At 52.8% G+C, this 22,524-nt stretch overlaps 2 protein-coding genes and 1 long non-coding RNA gene across 3 annotated transcripts; 2 read left to right on the forward strand and 1 right to left on the reverse strand.

The window, feature by feature from the left end:
• The first annotated feature begins 1,695 nt into the window (after positions 1–1,695).
• On the forward strand, positions 1,696–3,122 carry LOC101673825. Its single transcript, XR_200739.2, has 2 exons — positions 1,696–1,948; positions 2,851–3,122. It is a non-coding gene; the product is annotated as an uncharacterized LOC101673825 (long non-coding RNA).
• A 2,289-nt stretch (positions 3,123–5,411) lies between these two features.
• BEST1 (bestrophin 1) lies at positions 5,412–16,129 on the forward strand. The gene is made up of 10 exons (XM_004770317.3): positions 5,412–6,427; positions 7,696–7,790; positions 8,274–8,507; positions 9,100–9,254; positions 9,669–9,746; positions 10,096–10,248; positions 11,558–11,638; positions 11,914–12,065; positions 13,771–14,421; positions 15,412–16,129. The coding sequence occupies exons 1-10, from the start codon at positions 6,276–6,278 to the stop codon at positions 15,428–15,430; spliced, it is 1,770 nt and encodes a 589-aa protein (XP_004770374.1). The 5' UTR covers positions 5,412–6,275; the 3' UTR covers positions 15,431–16,129.
• On the reverse strand, positions 15,850–18,595 carry FTH1 (ferritin heavy chain 1). The gene is made up of 4 exons (XM_004770459.3): positions 18,262–18,595; positions 16,684–16,830; positions 16,259–16,384; positions 15,850–16,159 (listed from the first exon to the last, which is right to left on the reverse strand). The coding sequence occupies exons 1-4, from the start codon at positions 18,373–18,375 to the stop codon at positions 15,995–15,997; spliced, it is 552 nt and encodes a 183-aa protein (XP_004770516.3). The 5' UTR covers positions 18,376–18,595; the 3' UTR covers positions 15,850–15,994.
• Between the last annotated feature and the right edge of the window lie 3,929 nt (positions 18,596–22,524).

Genomic DNA, 22,524 nt, shown 5'->3' on the forward strand with positions numbered 1-22,524 from the left:
TCCGGCAACCTGTGCCCAGCTGGCTTGCTGGTCTTGTGGACCTAAAGGAGAGTGACCAACATAGCCTACTCCTCAGCTGGCTTCCCCCACTGCCCTTGGGCCTGGGTCGCTGAGCTGGCCACCTCCTGGGGAAGGTGACTCTCACCCACCAAGCAGAAAAATCCCCTTTAGGACATAGCTGCCGGGCAACCTTCCCAGCTGACCAATCCATGGTCAGGAACGAAGGGCCAGGGGCCAGTGTGCAAAGTCTCGACTGCAAGGAATTTGCACCAGGCAGATTTAGATTTGAGTGGAGGCTTGGGTGAGTTTACTTAGCTTCTTTCTGGGCCCGGACACTTACTTGTCACAGGTAGCTTCCCTTCCTATTCCCCAGTTCTTTTTTTTTTTTTTTTCCTCTTCTTTTTTGAAGGTTTTATTCATTTATTTGACAGAGATCACAAGTAGGCAGAGAGGCAGACAGCGAGAGAGAGTGGAGGAAGCAGGCTCCCCACTGAGCAGAGAGCCCAATGCGGGGCTCCATCCCAGGACGCTGGGATCATGACCTGAGCCAAAGGCAGAGGCTTTAACCCACTGAACCACCCAGGTGCCCTCCTCTTCCCTGGTTCTGATGATGAGATGAAATCCTATTGAGAAAGTGCTCAGAGCCCTGCTTGGCACCCAGTAAATGCTCAGGATATTGGGGAAACCATTGTTCCTTATCTTTCCCTCCCATGGTGCTAAGCACAGCGGGCATCTGCACGTGCTTGTGGAGTTGAACAGCAGGAACATTCTGGAATAGTGAAGACTCACATGCTCTGATCGAGACAGGGGACCTACTTACACCTTCCAGCTCTGGCTCTTAATTCTTTGTGACTTGAGGTTAAGTCCGTTTCTTTCTCTAGGTCCTCATATCTTTGTCTGCAAGATAAGCATCGGGAGAGCAACAATCTGGATCATCTATCACAGTGTGTCAGGCTGTTAACCTACCCATTCCACAGATGAAGAAGCCCTAGGCTTCTAACTTGTAGTGAAGGTACGTCAGCACTTAGGCCTTCTTAAACCTAGTGCAATTCTCCAGGAGAAGCCTGGCCTGTGATCAGCTTCTCCCCCTCCTCGCCTGCCCGTTAGCCCTAGTTCTGAGCTGGTGGGCTAGGGGGCTTGTGGATGGGGTCTGCGCCTCACCTGGCTGGGCTCGGGAGGGCAGAGTCCATGGGGACAGGGCAGCTCGGAGATGCCAGTGTTCTCGCCAAGGCTATGGTGAATCTTCTTGCCTACTGTCTCTGGTTGGGCTGGCTCTGGCTTAGTCCATGCTATTCCATTGTCAGCAGCAGGACTGGGCGTGGTGAAGCTGGACCCGGTGTATCCCAGCCCCTCCCAGTCCCTGTTGTCTTTTTGCAGGAGCCAAAGCTTATGCGTTCATCTCTTGGGATGTTGAGTCTATCCAGCCTTTTAGGGATCAGGGCCACTGGCCCCAGTGGAGAGATGCTATTGTCTGTGTGGCTTCCAGGTCCCAGGCTGGCAGTGTCCCCTCCCTTGACCAGATATGCCAAGCCCCTTCCTTTTCTCTCTTGGCTTCTGCCCTGTTCTTCCTGTGATTGGCCCAAGAGGAGGCTGTAGGCTGGCAGGTACCCTACACAGAGCCCGGAGACAACATCCAGGGCTCGTTGTCCCACCAGAGGGCTCCCTGCCCACCTTCCCCAGCCAAGCTGGCTCCTCTTCTTTCTGCCCAGCTGAGGCAGGGCCTGGAAGGGCACAGTAGCACCCTCTGTGATGCTCCTGTTGCCACGGTGATCCCAGATGAGAAGGCTGTAGCATTCTGTCCCTGGAACCTCCACCCGTCTTCCCAGCTCTGTTTTCCCTGTCTCTAGAGATGGCTCTCCACTGGTGGCCTCAAGAGCAATGTGTCTTCTATGTACCCCCTATCCCTTGGACCTCCCTTTAACCCCAACAGAAACCACTGCCCTGACTGGTAAGCCTCCAGCCCCCAGAAACTGACCTCACCAGAGAGGTGATAGTGTGAGTCGTGGAAAAGCCACAGGAATTAAAATGAGAAGACCCAGATTTTAGTCCCATCCTGGCCTTTTGGAGCTCTGTGACCTTGGACAAGAGAGGCCTTGAGCTTCAGTGTCCTCCTGTGTAAAATATAGATGAGAAAACCCAACTCCACTCACCCTCAGGACTGCCTCTGTGACTTTGCGTGGGCTTTCCCTTCTAAGTAACACCCTTCCATCCTTCTCAGCACAGGCAAACTCCTACCCATGCCTCAAGACCCAGCCCAAATGCTCCCTCCTCTGTAAATGTTTCTCTGAGTTCTGTGGCCTTGACACACACTTGCCATTTTGTGTTAAAGTTGTTTGTTTCCTTCATTTTTATTTGACTAGGAATTTTTGGACACAGGAATCAGATTAGGCTTAGTTCTGGCATCAGACATGGTTTATTGGATGACTGCTTTGTGGATCAGAAAGCAGAAGAGGCGGACCCTGACCGGGTTGGAGGGTTGGACCCCATTTTTGCAGGGATCAATCCTGGGGCCCTTTGTCCAAGCATGGCTCGGATCAGTCAGTGCCTGTTGCGGCCCTTCTGTGTGCCTGAGACGCACCTGGCTGGCTAGGGACAGATGCATGGCCGGGACCAAGTGGAAGAGACCCTGGCTCATACCTGGGGTCTACCTGTCTTAGCACTTGGGTGTGGCCAGGAACAGCTGCTTATGGGGTGCCCTGGGGCATCTGGGAGGGGAAGGGGACTGGTAGAGCACCATCCGCCGGTCCTCCTGGGACTTTCGGGATATTGACAAAACCCCTGCAGTTCAGGGAAGAGAGGGAGGACTTCAGTTGCCACTGTGTCTTCCAACTCCCTCTCATGGTTCTACAGCTGCTGGTCAGGGTCAAGGAGATGAAGGAGACATCCAGTGTCCGCTCCCGGTTTCCTACAGATTCGGACCACCTAACAGGACTTCCAGGTCCAGAGCCGGCTAGTCAAGGGCGCCCTCCAGTGGTCACCATCGGGGAGGCAGGAACCTGATCGCGCAAAAAGAGACGTCTCCTCTATTCCTTCAACTAACACGGAGTCAGCATCCCGGTGCCAGGCGTGGGGCCAGGCACATGTTTCATTTTTAGTTAAAAAACATATTGATCATCTGCTAAGTGGGAAGCTCTCTCTTGAGTGTTGCTATGATTTGGTGGGGCGGGGGGCAAGGGAATACAAGGTTGGGAATTATTCCTCACAACAGTGATAATCGACCCACACTGGCTGTCCTTTCCCTGGGGAATTTGAGAAAACATCTACGTCTGGCACCAGCTAGCCCAACGGAATCTGGAGGGGTGAGGCAGAGGTGCCAGGGGCAAACAGCCAGGTATGAGAACCACTGGTATGGAAAATTGACTAAATTGTTACCCACCATTCTCATTACTGAGGTACTTGTTATTGTCCCATTCTCTGGATGAGGAGACTGAGGCTCAAGGTAAGGACAAGCAATGGGAAAAATGTTTCCCACAGCACAGGCACAGGGTGTAGCCAACAGTCCTAAAAGGCTGTTGCTGATCTCTGAAAAGATTCCCTCATAACTGGGATGGCATTATTTTAGCTGTGATTAGAAAAGTAATCAGGGTTGTTGTGAAATAATCTTTTCCCCCAGGCAGTGAATTATAACGGCAGAAGTGGAGTGCACAAAAGTCACCTGCAGGGGTGCCTGAGTGGCTCAGCGGGTCAGGAGTCTGCCTTTGACTCGGGTCATGATCCCAGGGTCCTGCGATGGAGCCCCTCATTGGGTTCCCTGCTCAGCCGGGGGCTTGCTTCTCCCTCCCCCTCTGCCTGCTGCTCCCCCTCCTCGTGCTCTCTCTCTGTCAAATAAATAGGTGAAAAATCTTTAAAAAAAAGTCACCTGCAATCTCAGCATTGTTAACACTTCGGAGTATGCCAGGGAGAGTCAGAAAGAGAGAAGGAGGGAGGAGGAATTGGAGAGAGGGAGGAGGAGGAACGGATTTATTTTAAGGCTCGAGGTCATATTGAAAACCAGGGTTTCAGAAGGTCGGATCTGAAGACCACTGGCATCCCAATGCCCGCCCTGCTCATTAGACATGCAGCACCCCTCCCCCACCCTCCCCCTGGGTGGCAGAATCAGACTCTGGAGAAAGATCCCAAGCTGCACGTTTCATATATATTCCAGACCATTCTCATGGCCACTCACTGAAGACTAACAGCCACTGCGGCTTCGAGCTTCCCCAAGAGGAGCCCGTCCTGGATACCCATCGCTTCCAGTGGCTTAGGAGGCCCTCCTGTGTGGACTGATGTATTAAAATACTTGGATCCCGGCTGCCCTTGGGGACCCGGGTACATACTCCCATTTTGCATGGGTTGGCTCCACGCTAGCAGCATCAACAACCGGGTTGCTGTGTCATCCCGCACCAGGCCCCAGCCCCCACACGGCAGCCTCCTGCCCCCGCACCCCACCCCCTTCTTCCATAGCAGTGAACCAACCTACTAACTGGATTCCGCAAGCCAATCACAGCCTGAATCACCTATGATGTCACCATCAGCCAATCAGAGCTCCTCACCAGCATAGGCAGACGGCCTTCACTCTTAGAAAGGTGATAAGGTGTAAAGCAATACCATCCTTTAGGAAAAGAGACGCTGAGGCCTAGGAAGGAGCAGAGGCCCACTAGGGTCACGGCACACAGGTGGCAGAGCCAAGATTAGAAGCCAGGACTCCCAGTGTTCTTCCATACTACCAAGGCCCCATAGGGCCTGGCCCTTGGCTTCCTCAACCTGGGTAGCTTCCTGGCACAGGAGGCAAAGACCAGGGCCGTGGCCCTAGTCCCCACAGCTCTCCCTGCAAGACCTCAGCGGTCAGAAGGAGATCCTTCGATCTCTGTATTTAAGGGCCTGGAGAAAATGGCAGGGTTGGGCCCATGGGAGAGGGGAGCTGCCCCAGATTCTAGCTCTGTCTCAGTGCCCAGTCCCCAGCACCGGCAGGAATTAGGGGGCGCCCCGGCCAGGCCATACTGGCTCCGGCTAATATGCGGATTATGGAAAGGTACCCAAACAAGGCTCCTTTGTGGAAGCCCTGCCTTAGGGAGTCAAGTGACCGCTTAATTCAAGCATGGGCAGGGCCAGCCCCGAGGTGTGGGCTGGGGCACTGGCCATAAGACCCCTAGGAGTCCCCCCGGTCCAGTGGCCAGAACTGTTGTGGGATAGTCTGAGAAGACTGGAGCCCCTCCCGTGAGTAAGGGTCTGCCCAGGCAGGCTGGCTGGGGGGGCTTGGAGGGCCTATGGGGTGGACGGCAGTCCCTGCACTGGTGCGTGAGATGTACACCCATGGGCCGCACGTGTGCATGTGTAGGGGCACCTGTGCGTGTGTGCCGAGTCTCTGAGGTGGGCGTGAGCTTGGTGTGAGGGGGCACAAAGACAGCCAGAGCAAGCGGGGAGAGGCTGGGTGTCAACGCAATTGACAAGCAGTGTCAGTACATTGCTTGCAGAAGTTTTACTTGAGCACTTCCTATGAGAGCACAGCGGGAGCCTCCATTCTCAGGAGGGAATGGTCAGTAAACAAGCAGACATCCTGCAGAATGGAATTTCAAGTAGGACAAGATAAACGCTGTGTAGAGAAATCGACAAGATGAGGGGACAGAGAGTACCAGGGGCACTGGGATGCTATTTACAGGGACAGTGGTTGGGAACAGCCTTTCTGGACAGGTGACCTAAGGTGGGGATGAGCCGTACAGTTAGATGAGAAAGAGCTTCCTCCAGGCAGAAGGATTAGCAAGTGGAAAGGCCTTGGGGGTCACTGTTCAATAGACGTTATTTGAGCATCCCTACCAGCCAGTGATCTGGGCACTGGGGACAAGGCAGTGGACAAGACCCACCAGGCCCCTTACCAGTCTTGCTCCAATTGGTGATTGCGGGTGCTTGGGGGAACTGAGGAACAAGGTGGAGTCAGGACACCACCTGGCTCAGGGGACCAAGTCCATTATGAGGACTTTGCTATTGCTGCTGTCATTGCATTTGTCATACAACTTGAGGGCACGGAGCTGTGCCAAGGCTGTGGGCAGCTCTGGGCTTACTTCCCTGGTTTCCCATGTCCCACAGGCAGGAGGAGCCAAACGGGCCTTTGAGGCCACCTCCTTCCCCTCCTGGTGTGCAGACAGGAAAAGTGAGGCCCAGAGCAGGGAAGAGTCTAGGCTAAGATCATTATGAGGCCCAGACAAGCCCCATCCAAGCCGCCACCCCACCCCAGTCAGTGTCCCTCCCTGTCTGCCTACTAGGACCCAAACCCACTTGCTGCAGCCCAGCGCCCGGCCATGACAGTCACGTACTCAAGCCAAGTGGCTAATGCCCGCTTAGGCTCCTTCTCCCGCCTGCTGCTGTGCTGGCGAGGCAGCATCTACAAACTGCTCTATGGAGAGTTCCTCATCTTCCTGCTCAGCTACTACGCCATCCGTTTCATTTACAGGTGCAGAGGGACAGGCTGGGGCGGGGACCCGGGAGGGCCAAGGCCCAGGAGGGCCGCAGTGGGGCTTGGGACAACCAGCCAGCCAGTCAGTGGGCTAATATACCAGTAGACCTTGAAGGCTGATCTGAGCTCCTGGCCAAGCCTGGGTAGGGGGTAGGGGGGTTGGGGGCTGAGGGTTGGGGTCCAGAGAGGAGGTAAAAGAAGGCAGCCTGGGAGGCAGCTCTGTGCAGGCTGGGAGTATCTTTCCTCCAACCCAGGGAGAGGCTTCTGGAACCCAGGCCTTAGCTGGTCCCAGCCAGCCAGCCTATTTTCCTGAGTCCCACAAGCTCACAGGCCCAAACTGTATTCCCCATCCCCATAAAAATGTTTACTTAAATAAAATAGAGGACAGATATGATCACAGAATATATGAAAGCATTCTGAATGGAAAAAGCACTAATGACTGAAATGGACAGAAAAACTATCAAATACAGAAAATTCTTAATTTCATAATTACAATACCAGTAACAAAGCACATTGGTTTTCTTTGGTTGTTGCGCAGGCACCAACATATGTTGATTTAAAAAAAAATAGACTTTATTTTTTAGAGTTTTAAGTTGATAGACTTGAGCAGAAGGTAGAGAGTGTCCGTGTATCCCCTCAAGCACACACAGTCGCCTCCACTACCAACATGCCACAGCCAAGTGGCACATTTGTCACACCAGCTGAACCCACAAGGACACTCCACCACCACCCAAAGCCCACAGTTTACACTAGGGTCCACTCTTGTTGTACATTCTATGGGTTTGGACAAATGACATTTATCTACCATGACAGTATCATACAGAGTAGGTTCATGGTCCTAAAAACCCTCTGCGCTTAACCTACTCATTCACCTCACCTCACCGTGTTTTTTTAAAAGACCAAACCCTCTTTGTTTGAACCTGCTTTCAAGCTATCTTTTGGATCCCTTAAAAGGGTCAGTGGTGCCTAAAAGTGACTCCTTCGGCAGGACCTTCCTTCCTATAGATCACAGAAAACCTCCTGAGGGTGCCTCTTCCAGCCATGGAGCCCAGGTCTCCTTGGGGTTTGGGACACCAGAGGAGTGGGACCTAGCTCAGGCCAGAGGAGGGGCCCCAGGCAGGGCCAGTGAAAGGGACCGGGAAGTGGTGGGGGTAGCAAAGAGGCAGTCACACTCCTACCCTTGGCCTGGCTGGAGCCAGTACGGGTCTCAGCCGCGTCTTCGCAGGGTCTACACATCCCACACCACCCCCTTCGCCCCGCCCCAGGATGGCCCTCACGGAGGAACAGCAGGTGATGTTTGAGAAACTGACCCTGTATTGTGACAGCTACATCCAGCTCATCCCCATTTCCTTCGTGCTGGGTGAGCTCCCCCTCTGGCGTGTTGGGATCCCAGTGGCTGCTCCAGGCTCCACACAGCTGGACTACAAGGAACTAGCTGGGGGAAGGCCAGTGGTGCGTCGGTGTCTTTCGGCTGTTCAGGGATATGAGGAGACTGCAGCCAGACGGACTTAAGTTAGACATTAGGAAGGACGTTAGCACCCAAGACCCCAGTTTCTGAGGGCAGTGCTGACATAGTCCCTGGAGCCTCTGAGCAGGAGTGGGGGGAGGGGAGGATCTAGCAGGGTCCTGGAAGAGGCAGGGGACCCCCAGGAGAGAGAACTGGAGGCTCCTAGGCCTTCATGCGGGGCTCCGATGGTCTTCCCCTCCTGAGCGTCTTTCAGAAGGATCGGGGCTGGGCCCGCTCCCATCAGAAAGATGGAGAAACGGAGGCATCGCCCTCGCTTGGCTCTGGCCGCAGCCTGGGCCCTCGCCCCCCGCCCCCTCCCCCGCCTCTCCTGCCCAGGCTTCTACGTGACGCTGGTCGTGACCCGCTGGTGGAACCAGTACGAGAACCTGCCGTGGCCCGACCGCCTTATGAACCTGGTGTCGGGCTTGGTGGAGGGCAAGGACGAGCAAGGGCGGCTGCTGCGGCGCACGCTCATCCGCTACGCCAACCTGGGCAACGTGCTCATCCTGCGCAGCGTCAGCGCCGCGGTCTACAAGCGCTTTCCCAGCCCCCAGCACCTGGTGAAAGCAGGTGGGCGGACCCCGGGGCGGGGCCCGGGCGGGAACAGGGGGCGGGGCGGGGCCGGAGCAGATGGGTGGAGCCAGTGCCTCCGGACCGGAGATTGGGTGGGGCCAGGAGCGGGGTGGGATCGAGACCTCGTCTAATTGGGCGGGGCGGAGTCGGGCGCGAGAAGATGGGTGGGAGCGGGGCGGGGAACCGCCTGTGAGGATGGGGTCTGAGATAGGGTTAAGGACCGTTGAGGGATGAGGGAAGAGTGGGGACTGAGGGCGGGGGGCGGGGCGCTGGGAACTGGCGAGAAAGTACCGGTCGGCCTCCCTCTGCCCTTTCCTGCCCAGTTCCCGCGGTTTTCAGTCTGCATTTCTGCGACCTCCGTCCGTGAGACAGACCCTTCTCACGTACGGAGGCCAGAACAGCGCGTAGTGGGCACTCAGTAATTATTTGTTGAAAGAAGATGGCAAAGGAGTTCCGTGGTCCCAATGAACTTGGGCCTAAATCCTGGGCCTCTGCAAGGCCTGGCCAGCACCCAACCCCCAACCCCCAACCCCGCGCCATCTGATCTATGGCTTCTCCTACCCACTGCCTTCTTCACTCCACTCCGCAGGCTTTATGACCCCCGCGGAACGCAAGCACTTGGAAAAGCTGAGCTTGCCGCACAACACGTTCTGGGTGCCCTGGGTGTGGTTTGCCAACTTGTCGATGAAGGCGTGGCTTGCAGGTCGAATCCGGGACCCTGTCCTGCTCCAGAGCCTGCTGGACGTGAGCTCACCACACTGCTGGGGCTGATGCGGAGTGGGGGTGGGTTGTACCCCAGGTGGAACAGCTTCCTTCAAAGACAAGGCTTGAGGCTCTTTCTAGAACCTGCCTTGGTATTGTAGGACTTTGACCAACAAGGATTCCACAGCCCACTGTAACCCCTCTCCCCAATTCCCCTCCCAATTCGTCTCTAAAGTGAGCCTCTTCTCAGAGGCTCCTTTTTGATAGATGTGGAGGCTGATGTCCTGGCTCCTTTTTGATAGATGTGGAAGTTGAGGCACAGAGAGATTAAGTGAGTGACCACATAGCCAGGGCTGGGCCATGAGTGCCGGTCCCTGGCCCCTGGGGGAAGAGCTGGGGTTGAGCCTAGGAGAGCAAAGAGCAGTCAGAACCCCAACCCTCCCTCCTGCTCCCCAGGAAATGAACATCTTGCGCACTCAGTGTGGACATCTGTTCGCCTACGACTGGATCAGTATCCCGCTGGTGTACACGCAGGTGAGGACGAGGGCAGTGAAGCTGTCCCTTAGGGAAACAGGGACTGGGAGGACTCAGGAAACAGCCTGTGATGAGAAGGGCTCACTTAGGGGCTAAGAGGCTCATCCTGGGAGTTAGGTGTGGACTTTGCAGCTTCTGACAAGTTTGAAGAGTCCAGACTCCTGTCTGGTTCAGCCCAGTGGAGGGAATGTGATTATCCCCATTTTAAAGTGATCGCGGAGACCCAAAGTCACAGGAGTGTGCAAATCAGAGTAAGGACTTGTCCTCCCAGGCTGGGGAGCTTCCTGACTCCAGGTTCCCAGCCGGCCCATTTCTGCTGCCACCTACCCACCACCCCCCGCCCACCCAGGTGGTGACCGTGGCTGTGTACAGCTTCTTCCTGGCTTGCCTGATTGGGCGGCAGTTCCTGAACCCAGCCAAGGCCTACCCTGGCCACGAGCTGGACCTCGTTGTACCTGTCTTCACGTTCCTGCAGTTTTTCTTTTACGCCGGCTGGCTGAAGGTGAGAGTCTGCGATGAGAGAGAGAGAGATGGGCTGTGGTCGTGGCTGGAAGGGTCATGGCTGGCCAGGAAAGGAGAGTTTCAAATGTGGAAAGCAGAGTGCTGGGCCTCCACCACAGCCCTCTGGTCTGCTCCTTCCCTGTGTCTTTACATATGAAGACCCTGAGACCCAGAGAGGAGTGGGACCTGCTTGAGGCCAGTCTGATCCCAGAGCTTCACCTGAGGCCTTGAACTTAGCAGGCTGGACCGACACAGGGAAAGCTCACTTGTCAAACCATGGGCTATGTCCCCTCGAGAGAATGTTCCCCAGATGTTTGTCCGGAACAAGGGAAATGCACAGAAGAAGAACAGCAGTCGCAGGCCCTGCTGGCGAGGCAGCCCCTTTGGGCCCGGCGATGAGGCTCTGGTTCCAAATTTGTTCCCTCGGCTTAGTAAAACAGAAGTCCTGATGCTGACTACTCCAGCCCCCATCCTTCCAAGGCAGATTAACACCACCTCTTCTCTCTCAAGATATCCATCTGTGATGGGGGTGGTGGCGGCGGCGGCGGGGGGGGGGGGCCTCCCATCCCTGTCCCAAGTGGCTTTTCCAAGTATTCCTCCCACTACATCCAGGGCTCCTCCTAATAGGAGTTCTGAAGAACACAGTTTTCTCCGCATCCCTATTTTTCCTCTGTTTCTCCCACACTCTCTGTCTCTTCCTCTTTTCCTTTACTTTTTGGTAGTGGTGGTGATGGTAGGTGGCCCCCTCCCTCCCTCTCATCCACATTTCACATGTGTGTGAAACACACACACACACACACACACACACACACAGATATTCCCTCATCCCTGCAGTCATCTTTGGTTTCTAAAGCACAAACCAGATCACACCATTTTTCTGCTCGAAATTCCCTAGTGGCTTACAGGAGGTCTCTTGAACCCTTAATGCAGCCCCTCCCTGCTGTGGAGATTTGTTCAGGGGGCCTAATGCAGAGATTTGTGGAGTTCCAGGGAAGGTACAGGAAGGGGAGGGACGGGGGTGACTCTACTAAGTGACAGGCTCAAGGACAGCTCTGGGTGTTGAGGGAGCAGCGGGCATAGGAGAGGGGCTCAGGCTCGATGACCTGAAGGGAGGGGGACTGTGTGCGGGGGCCTATGAGCGTGGGTGGCTGGAGCCCTCACATACGGGCTTTGAAGATGGTGGGCAGGCAGGAGGGGCATCGTGGCGGGGGGGGGGTGTGGAAAGGGCAAGAGCCGAAGTTTAAGGGCGCGGAGCAAGGCTGCAGGGAGTCTGCCTGAGGACTTCCAGAGCCCCCTCCCCTCTCTCCAAGGTGGCAGAGCAGCTCATCAACCCATTTGGAGAGGATGATGATGACTTTGAGACCAACTGGATTGTCGACAGGAGCTTGCAGGTTTTTGGGGAGAGAGGGAGCCTGTCCTGTGGACCTTCCCTGAACTGAACTCAAGGAGGGGGCCGCACGGCTCTGCAGGGAGGCCTCCTGGTGAATTGCTCTCCCCCCCCTCCCCAGCCAACCATTCACCCCAGCTTTTGAGGCTGCATATAGACATCAGTCTGTCCATTTCACAAGTGAGGAAACTGAGGCCCAGAGAGAGGGAAGTGATCTCTCTCTGACCTTGGGCTGACCTTGCTTTTTGGGCTTCTTCTCCTTCTGTGCCTGGGAACCAGGTGTCCCTGTTGGCTGTGGATGAGATGCACCAGGACCTGCCTCCGATGGAGCGGGATATGTACTGGAATGAGCCGGAACCACAACCCCCCTACACAGCTGCTTCTGCCCAGTCTTGTCGAGCCTCCTTTTTAGGCTCCACCTTCAACATCAGGTGAGCAGTGCCAGGGAACCACGTTGGTGGGTAGGAAAGCCAACGCACGAGAACTTGGAAAAGCTCTAGTTAATATGTATTGGATGCATGCTGAGTGCTGGGAACTCCACTAAGCTCTTTATATAAACTAGTTTTTTCTTCCCCATAATCCTGGTTTGGTATCTTGAGTTTTCAGATGATTAAGTCCAAGTTCAGAGAGGTTAAATAGGTTGCCCAGCCCAAGGTCACATAGTTAGCAAGTGGAGCACTGGGACCCGGTGTGTCTGCTTCTACCTCCACACCTGCAATCCTTACCCTGTACTGCTTAGTAACTCCTAATCTATAACCTATAAGTAACCTAGTAACCTATAAGGGCTTTCAGATGCCTCCAGCCTAAGCCTCCCATGCCCAGACTTGGAAATTGAGGCCCAGAGAAAGAAGGGACTTACTCAAGGCCTGACAGTGATCAGTGATGCAGTTGGAATGGCAGAGCCTGGTTCCTGACTCTGGTCCAAAGCTACACTTTCTGATAAGCCAGGATGTTTAGATGGGGAGTGAAGGGGCAGGGGGCGGTCCCCTAGGGTGGGGGTGGGGCAAGCATGTACCAGCAAGAGGCTAATTCATCACAGGTACCTTCTGGGTAGTGTCTGTGCTACAGTACAGGCCTTGGGTCACCCACAGCAGCCGAACTTTCCTGCACCTGGGTCCCGTTTCTCTGATTCGGTCTGATTCCCTTGTGAGCTGCAGCTGGGCCACATTGTCCTCTCTGCTGTAGGACAGTGGAGAGGACTGTTCGGAGAATCCTCTGTGTGTCAGGGTCCTTTCCATCCAGGTTTTCTTCCACAGCATTGAGTATATTATCTTTTAAAAATCAAATACCCTACTAAGCCATAATTTGAATTAGCTAGAGTTCTTCGTGGGTGTGAGGCAGTTTCAAAAAAGTGATGAAATGAAGGGTGGAGGCTTGCTTAGGTCAGAAACATTTCTGGAAGTTGCTTTTGAATTCCATATGATCTGTGCTCTAATGGCTGAGGGTTGGGTGGGGAACAAAGAATATTATACATAGACCTTGTCTCCAAGGAACACACAATTTAGTGAGGAGGCTCACACCCAAGGCCCAGACTCTGGACACAAGGTACACGGTAGTGGATGCCTGGGAGAGACAGGACATAGGAGAGAGACCACCTTTGGCCTGGGAGGGGGCCCTCCAGCTGGACCTGGAGCTGGGCCTCGAAGCATGGGGAGAATGTGGACCCCGGCGACAGGCCACGTTCTGGGATAGTGGGCTTTCTCCTGCAGAGTAAAGGCTTTGGGCTCCCAGGGGGTCACACTTCTCTTTGTGGATGCTGTTCCCCAGCCTACCCAGAGTCACTCCTGGGCCTGATCTCACCCACCACACCTGGGGTCCAGTAGTTCGGGTCGCTTGGAGGGAGGGATGTCGGAGAAGATGGAGACGAGGAGAGAGCCCTTCACGAGCCAGGCTAGGGAGCTTCGCGATTGTGGGCAAGAGGGGGCCCCAGAACAGTGAGGTGAGCTGGGCTGGGAAGGAGTAAGAGGGCAGTGCAGTACAGGACAGGTCAGGAGAGAGGGGAGTCCAGGCATTGTGACGAACACTGTGTGTTCTTGGCTTTGGGTCAAAAGGAGGGAAAAGAGGGGTAAAAAGAAGTCGGGTTTGGCTTTGGTCCTTTGTGCCCTACTCAACCCCGAGTCTTACACTTCTTTCCAGTCTGCACAAGGAGGACATGGAGTTTTGGTCCAACCCACAGGAAGAGGAGGAGGAGGGCACACACACTGGTATCATTGGCCGCTTCCTAGGGTTACAGTCCCACGACTACCATCCCCCCAGGACAAACTCAAAGACCAAACTACTGTGGCCCAAGAAAGGAAGCCTTCTCCATGAGGGCCAGCTCAAGAAACTCGGGGGTACCAGGCAGAACTCTAGGGACCAGGAAAGCAGCAAGGCCTGGAGGATTAAGGAGGAGGATGCTTTTGAGACTGCTGCACTGTACGGGAGGTCAGGCTACCACAGTGCCCCACAGACACCCCTCAGTCACACACCTATGGTCTTCCCACCTGGACAGTCAGCACCCTCAAGCCTTCGCAGAGTCTCAGGTACAGACGGTGCTGTCAAAGACCAAAGCCTACAATCCCTGACTCCTGGGACAAAGACCAGTTTCGAACTGCTTCCAGACAGTGCTGGGTTCTCAGCAGAGCCCCCAGAATCGGGTCACCTGAAGAGGAAAACTGTCGAGTTTAACCTGACAGACATGTCGGAGACCCCTGAACATCATTTCAAAGAAGCACATTCGGACCAATCAACTAACCTACACACTATACTGAAAGGTCATGAAGATCCCTATTGGGCCTTGGAAAACAGGTGTGTCCTCTCTACCTCACTTCACCTCCCCCCACCGCCATGGGTGGGAAGGCCCACCTGACCTTCCCTTGCTTTGACTGTACCCTTCTACCTTCCTGGGAGCCCATTTTCCTATGGTGCCCTCACCACCAGAGCATGCTGTACTTACCAGCACTGGCTTGGGGCACACACCTGGCCACTTCAGCAAGAGCCCTAGAAGATGAGAGCTTTTGACATCACTAGGGAAGAGCTCTCTGGGTCCAGGGTGAAGGGAAGGGGAGGTTGCATGGACAGGACAGATGGCCGGTGGCCACCAAGCCAGGCTTAAGCGCTCAGATGTTCTGCCTGGACCCAGCTTACTTTTGAGTAGCAGATGCAAAACCATGAGGCAGAGCGGGAGGGGGGGAGGGTTGTGGGGTGTTTCTGGGCTGTAACACAAGGACTCCACTCACTGCCCAGGGATCGTATATGAAGACTCCCCCATAACCTTAGTGATCCTGAATTACTTCCAGAAAGTGTTACACCCCCGGAAGCTGGCAGATGGTTAAGGTAAGGGTATCCAGGTCCCTTGGGATACCTCACTGCTTTGGGGTACCCAAGACTTCTGAACATAAATGTGCTTTGTGTCTCCTTGCGGGCAACCCACTGGGGTCACAAAACCATTTCCCCCCATTCTGGATCTCACCGTTAGATCCACTCTACCCACTACACACCTATCATGTGAGAACTGAACTTCCTGTTTTCTGGATTTCCAAGCAGTCACTGCTGTGGTTGAAGTAGTTATGAAAAACCTGAAAGAGCTAGTCTTAGATCTAGCTCAACAAACTTCTACCCATCACTGCAGTTTGTCTGGGAAAGGATGTGAACACAGTCGTTAGCAAGAAGAGTTGGCTCCGCGGGTCCCAGAGACTCCTCCTTCTGTATTTGAGGGGTCCTAACCTTTGCTGTTAACTCTCCACTTAGCATTATCTTCCAGACTCACATTGTAAACCCTTCTCCCATTCTCTCTAGGGATGAAGCACATTCTTAGCCTGCTTCCCAACAGGGGATGCTTCACTGGCCTGGTCCTACCTGCACGTACACCAGCGGGACACTGATCCAGTCACAGCCATACAGCCGTCCACACTGAAGATTGTGTTCATAGGACAGCCTGAACTAAATGGTTAGCTTAATGGGTAACAAAATCCAGTTTCAGGACTTAAGCTTTTAAATGACTTTTATACATAAAAATCATGAAAACCTGGAATGAACCATTATACATGGAATCAGGAGTCCTTAAGTCCTGTCTGAATTTAACACACTCAGCCTTCTTATCTTTTCCAAACTTAGGATTTTCCTCCCAGGCATTTCATGTTGGTCACTGTGATTCAACTTCCAGCACTTGAACAGATATTCTTCGCAAGGACGATCTAGATACATTTCCAGCCCAAGAACTCAAATGACAGTAACTGGGTACCAAATTACTTTATTTGAAGGAATGGTACAAATGAAAGAGTTAAGTAGATGTTTTGGTACAACTTATAGAAAAGGTAAGGTAACCCCAACATGCATGCATGGCCTCAGGGACCAGGTGGCTCGGGAGACAGCCTAAGGCTTAGCTCTCACTATCACTGTTTCCCAAGGTGTGCTTGTCAAAGAGATACTCTGCCATGCCAGATTCGGGGGCCCCCATCTTGCGCAGGTTGGTTACGTGGTCACCCAATTCTTTGATGGATTTCACCTGCTCATTCAAGTAGTGAGTCTCAATGAAGTCACACAACTAGAAAACAGAATGGGGAAGAAAGTTAATGGTTAAGCTTTCCCAGCCCCCAAGGGGCAAATGACTCCTTCCAGTCCGTCTCCAATTGCTAATACTCACATGGGGGTCATTTTTATCAGTGGCCAGTTTGTGCAGTTCCAGTAGTGACTGATTCACACTCTTTTCCAAGTGTAATGCACACTCCATTGCATTCAGCCCATTCTCCCAATCATCACGGTCTGGTTTCTGAAAGAGGAGGTCACATCAATGCATCTGTAGCTTCTACCGATTAATCCACTAGTCAGCAAGCACCTAACATGTCAGCAAAAGGGACATTCAAGTTTCTCCAACAGTTTCCAACTTAACATCCTTGCCCATTACCCTTCACCTCGTTTAGCTGAAATGAAAGGCCTAAAAAAAAGCACAGAACCCAAAAGTGACCCCATTTTGTAAGGCCAACTGCTACCTTGGTCATTTCTGACACCTGACGACTGCTAGATAAATCACGAAGCAGGGGCTTCGTTCACCTAGGAGCTTTTGTTCACCTTGATATCCTGAAGGAAGATTCGGCCACCTCGTTGGTTCTGCAGCTTCATCAATTTCTCAGCATGTTCCCTCTCCTCATGAGATTGGTGGAGAAAATATTTGGCGAAGTTCTTCAAAGCCACATCATCACGGTCAAAGTAGTAAGACTGAATGGGGTTCATGAACATGTTTGTTAGGAACACCCAAGAAAGGCACTCTGCCACCTCGCCTCTCTCAAAGCTCAGCAAGAAAGGGGGCTGCACTGAAGGACACCAGACGGGGGTGGGGGATAGGGGGCAGCTGGCTGTGTTCCCGAACTGAACACAACACTAAAATTAGTCTGACTAAAATAAAACTTGGGTCCTTGAAAGGAAGTTTACTACAAGGAACCTTAGGAGTATCATAGGGCATTGTCCCCAGCGTGGAATTTAAGACTGTTATTAATGTGTTCTTCTCGCCAGTGTCAAATTTGATCGGAGACGGTGTGGGTGCTATTTACCCTGCACAAATAGTGCCTTCTCTCCCCACTCCCTGATTAACCCGTGTCAGAATAGCTTGCCAGCTTAGAGCAGACCATGGATTTCTAAAATTAACCCATTAGTCAAGGTGACAACTGTTGCCAATGCTGGGATCTACCAAAAAAAATCGCCAGCAGAAAGCAAAAAAAATGTTTCAGTTTTAGATAGTTGCTCTATTCACCTGTTCCTGAAATGCAACGGCAGTCGGGGAAATCCAGGCCTGTTTTCAAACCCATCTAAAACTTGTCTATTCTCGGACGATTTGCAAAATCGTAAGACAATTCTAAGCAAAACTCCCACCACCCCGCCTAATAGAATTTTGGAAAACGGATCCCACTGATCAGTGCGTGGAGAAATTCTTTGCCCAGTAACCGTTGGTGTAGTTTATCTAAAAACCAAGGGTTCGATTAGCAGGCGATAACTCTCAGGCACAAAAAGGACCAAGCGCGTGCGTGCCCGGGCCAAAGGACAGATGACTAAGACAGCTGTGTCCGCAGAAAAGATTTCCACGCTTCAATTCAAGTGGGACTCAGAGATAAGCACAACAGAGGGGTGGCGACGGCTGCTCAGAGAGTGGTCGGCCCACGAGAGATAAGGCACTTAGCACCAGCTCCCCACCCCCCTCAGCCATCTCGGTTGCCATTCGATACCATTTCCCAGCAGGCTCCGCCATAGGGGGTGGGAGGGGGAGACGGGGGCTGGACCACTTCGCCCCCATTACCCAAGCAAACGGATGGCCCCGGATCACGTGATCGACGCAGGCGGGATGAAAACACAAAAAACCACTTTCCTAACTGCGGGATTGTACAGGTTGCAACGGCTCCAACTCTGGGATTCCAGGAGACCAGGCTCTTTAAGTACAGAGCGATGCGCAGAGGCGGCCCTCGCCAGAGAGGGAGCCCTCCCACGGGGCAGTGGGAAAGGGCGGGCTGGAGAACTTCTGCGCAAATGCTGGGAGGCCTCGAGCACCGTCCATTTTCCAGCAGGACGCGCGGAGGCGGGACGGCCAGCGCCTTGGCCACACCCCCGCCCCGCCCCGCCGCCCGGGGACACCGCCCCCGCCCGCGGGAGAGCGCTCACCATGGACAGGTAGACGTAAGAGGCGTAGAGCTCCAGGTTGATCTGGCGGTTGATGGCGGCCTCCGAGTCCTGGTGGTAGTTCTGGCGCACCTGCGAAGGGGACGCGGTCGTCATGGCGGCGGCTGAGGAGAGGCGGCGGCGGGCAGCGGCTGCGCGGCGCTGGAGCGGCGACGGGGGGCCTTGGAGCGGTCCGAGGACGCTGTGAGGAGATGGCGGAGGGCTGGCTCTGAGCGGCCGGCCGGGGCGAGGGGACGAGCGCCGGGTTCCGTCCAAGCACTGTTGAAGCAGGAACCCGCGGCGACTCTCGGCGGAGATGTGGCGCAGTCGGCGGCGGCGGCCCCTACTTATAGCGGGATCGGGCGTCAGGCTCATCCGGCCAATCAAGCTGCCCGCCCGCCGTGCGGAGCCCCGCCTTTTCCGGTGGGCGCGCGGCCCCGCCTCAGAGCCATGGGGGAGGGGCGGCCCCGCCGCGGGAGGCTTTGCGTGTTCCGCTGCGCGTGGGGCTCGGCGGGTGTCCTTTCGAGCCCTGACGTCGTCTGTGGGGCCGCAGGGAAGACGTGGGGACCAACGCGAAGCCCAGCCCCGAGCCCTGGGCCCAGGGCGTCCTGGGTCTCGGAACCGACGGAAAGTGCCCTTGGCCCTGGGGGCGTCGGGGCGAGTCTGAGCCCATCTTGTCCAAGCGCATGTTAGGAATCCGAGCGGTAGGGCAGCAGTTACCGCACCCGAGGTGATTTCCTCGTCTTGTAAATCACAAAGTGGAAACCTGGGCCCTACGAGGTCGTGTGAGTCATAGGTGGAGCTGGGAAAGGGTTCACTTTCTCTTCCTCAAGGTCTAGCTGGGAGCAAAACGCGGGCGGACAGTCCCCCGCCCCTCCGATTCCCGCGACCCTGTCCGCCTTCGGCTGAAAGCAAATATGGCTCCTTGTGCTGCTTATACAACAAAGGCTGGGCGGGCGTGTGTCCCGGAGACACGAAGAGCGCCTTCCCGGAGGGAGCCGCGGGGGTGAGCCCCTGGGCTTCTGAGAAAATCGGGAGAGCGGGGGTTAGAATTGAAAGGAGAAGCCACTTGGATCGGGAGACAAGTCATGAGGCCTTTCTGCAACGGCCGCCATTGCCGGCCCCAGTCACGGGAGACTCAGCTGAGGGGCCTTGGAGGGAGCCCCCTCCTAGGGTTACCCTTGGAGAGAAGCTGATGGGGCTGAATGTGCCACAGGCTTCCCAGGTGCAAGAAGCCCAGGAAGGGCAAGGCCACCGAGCCTGGCTTGCAGCTGCGTCCCAGGCACGGAGTGGGTGTGAATTCGAGGGTGGCAGAATTGCTGCTAGGCCCGGGCTCCTTTCTTCCAGTTCCCCCCAGTCGGCTGGCTTCCAGGCTCCCTCATTACCAGGCCCTTCCACACAGGGGGGCGACCTGTCCAAGACCCTTTCCACGGTGTTCTCAATCATGAAACTGGAAACTGAACTTCCCAACCTTAAAAAAGGAAGGAACGCTACTAAAATACTAAAAGAAGTTTCTGATGGAATAGTGGTGATTTCTCTTTCTTGGGTCTTTGCTATATCATTTCAAAATGAACATATGTTGCTCTCAGGGGAAAAAAAAATTAGTGGGGCTTGAGCTACAAAAAAATAAGCAGAAGGCTGCTGGGAGAGTGTAGACAGGGGGTACCTTAGTCTGAGATAGAACGTCAGGAAGGCTTTCCTAGGAAAGTGACAGTTGAGCCAAGTTTGAAGAAAAAGCTGGAAGGGAGGTAGAATGGAGTAGGAGATAGGGGAATTCGAAGTAGAGAGAACAGCATGTACAAAGGTAAAGGTATGGAAATGCATGGCCTGCCCAAGGTACCTTTAAGAAAATGTGTTGGCCTGGTGAATGCTGGAAAGATGATACAGGATTGTGTACCATAAAAAGGGTTTACATTTTATTCTGGGGAGCCTGGAGACACTAAGGGATTTCTAACCAGGGAGTTACCACATTTGTTTTATTTCTAGAAATCGTGCACTCTTAAGGTAAGAGTACAGAGTCATCCGATGCAGAGCTCTTCTATATAACCATGAACACCAGTTAGAAAATGTAATGAAAGAAAAATATTTTTAATTTACACTGGCAATAAAAGCTTCAAATACCTAAGAATGAAGTGAACAAGAAATAGATGAATATAAGAACTATAAATGTTTGCTGCTGGACAGAAAAGACTTGCATAAAGGAAGAAATGCCAGGTTTCTAGATAGCCAACCTCAGTTTTGTAAAGATGTCAAAGAAACTCATACATTCAATGAGATTTCTGTAAAACCTCATGGTGTTTTTTGGAACTTGACAAAATGATCCTTAATTTTTTTTTTGGAAGAGTGCGTGTGTGGAATAGCTGACAAGCATCTGGGGGTTGGGGGGAAGAAAAGGTTATGAGGGTAGATCTACCTTCCCTGAGATTAAAAAAAAAAAGTAGCATAAAGTACTCTAGGCAGTTGGTACCAGCACGGGAAGTGTTAACAATCCTACCCACAAACTTTCAGGAACTTGGTGGATGCTAAAGTGACATTTTGAATTTGGGGAGAAAAAGTGGATTCAACACGATGTTGAAACAATTGATAGTCATGTGGGCAAAAAATGACTCACTGAATTTCAAAACATATTCCAGACAGCTTAAAAATTCAAGCCTTAAAAAAACAAAGCAAAACACCTATGAATTTACTAGAAGAATGTGTAGAAGATTATCCTTTAGAATTCTGGGGTAGGGAGTGTTCTTTTGAGGTTGTCAAAAGGCATAATTGGGCGGTTGGCAGATTTGACTACCTATAAAAAATGAAAAGTTGGATGACCAGGAGGTTCAGCGACACAGAAGATGGGAAAGAGACTGTGGGCCACACAGGAGCCTGAGTGGTACCTGGCCACCCTGGGATGATGGCAGAGGACGACCAACTGTAGGATTGTGCCAAAGAAAAAAGCCAGAGTCTTCGAAGAGAGAGAATCTGCCAAATAAGAGAAAATCAATGACACTACAATTTCTGAAAGAGTTCCAAATCGTAACAAGTTTGCAGAACTGAATTACCAGATCACCTTGGTGACTGGCTGTACTTGATTACCGGAAGGAGGTTAATTTAGAACAGAATCGGGCTGTTGGCAAGAGGAAAATAAAGAATCCAGAATTTCTGGTATTGAAGATAGAACTGTTTGTCTTTTTCAACTGGTAAAAAATAAAATTGAATAATACTTTGAGTAACAAAGGCTTATTATCGTGAATCCTCAAGACAATGACCAAATGAAGGATATGGCTGTCACACAGTTTGTGAAAATGAATTAAATTGTTCCTAGTAAGTCCTTTCAGTTGGACAAAGCGCTTAGACAAAAGAACAGGGGGTATGGTTCTACAAAAACTTGATAAGCCCAAGATACATGTCGTTAAATCTTTGAGGGAAGCATACCTAGAAGAAAAATTGTAAGTATAACTATAGGAATATGGAGCAGACTTGAATGAAGTAGGTAAAAAGCCAAAAAAATTGTTTTCTTTGCAAAAATGCATGATTTTTTCAAAATGAATTACAACAAAATGCACAGAATCTTAGATGAGTTTTGACCCTTGAGTACAGCTGAAATAAGATACAGAACATTTCCATTATCCTAGAAAGTTCTTTGGTATCCCTTTTTAGGAGATTTCCCCTGTACCCTCACCCAAGACCACCACTCTTCTGATATTTTTCGCTATTGATTAACTTTGCGTGTTCTAGAATTTCATATAAATGGAATCCTACAACAACAAGCTATAGGACAAAGATACCATAAAGCAAGTTAAAATACAGATGATAAACAGACTTGGTATTTGTGGCTCCGTAAGTAGCGAAGATGCGTAACTACGCCAGATAATATTTATTTCTATGGGTAATTATATTTTCTATACACACAGGTCAGTCTTTGATTGTCCTTCCTGCTACCAGATACCATAAGCTCCCGGAGGGCAGGCGTGTTTCCATGTTCATCATCTTGTACTTTCTGCATTTTTCAAGACGCTTGTTACTGGGGCTCTGTATTCACTGCGTCAACAGATAGCTTCAGGATTGAATGTAAAGAATGGATTACAGTCAGGCCACAGGCTGGGTACCTGTTGGGAGGCAGCAGCCTTGGTTCTCCACAGAAGAGACAGCACAGACAGGATGCAGTGGCAGATGGGCTAACATGAAGCATGGAAGTGAGGGGTGAGAGGTGGGCGAGAGAGCCCCCCGAGTTTCTGGCCTGGGAACTGGACAGCTGCTGCCATTCACTGAGAAATGCAGGAC

The sequence above is a fragment of the Mustela putorius genome, unplaced genomic scaffold, assembly GCF_011764305.1.
Source record: "Mustela putorius furo isolate JIRA1106 unplaced genomic scaffold, ASM1176430v1.1 tig00000127_pilon_pilon_pilon, whole genome shotgun sequence".
In the NCBI taxonomy this organism is placed as follows: Eukaryota; Metazoa; Chordata; class Mammalia; order Carnivora; family Mustelidae; genus Mustela; species Mustela putorius.

What these genes read in the sequence shown, in the direction of transcription:
- FTH1 (XM_004770459.3), bottom strand. Translation starts at nt 18,375, where the DNA reads ATGACGACCGCGTCCCCTTCGCAGGTGCGCCAGAACTACCACCAGGAC. An exon ending in CTTACGTCTACCTGTCCATG is followed by an intron (nt 16,831 to 18,261) that starts GTGAGCGCTCTC and finishes AACCCCATTCAG; the next exon opens with TCTTACTACTTTGACCGTGA. An exon ending in TCTTCCTTCAGGATATCAAG is followed by an intron (nt 16,385 to 16,683) that starts GTGAACAAAAGC and finishes CTCCTCTTTCAG; the next exon opens with AAACCAGACCGTGATGATTG.
- BEST1 (XM_004770317.3), top strand. Translation starts at nt 6,276, where the DNA reads ATGACAGTCACGTACTCAAGCCAAGTGGCTAATGCCCGCTTAGGCTCC. An exon ending in CCAGCACCTGGTGAAAGCAG is followed by an intron (nt 8,508 to 9,099) that starts GTGGGCGGACCC and finishes TCCACTCCGCAG; the next exon opens with GCTTTATGACCCCCGCGGAA. An exon ending in TTGTCGACAGGAGCTTGCAG is followed by an intron (nt 11,639 to 11,913) that starts GTTTTTGGGGAG and finishes CCTGGGAACCAG; the next exon opens with GTGTCCCTGTTGGCTGTGGA.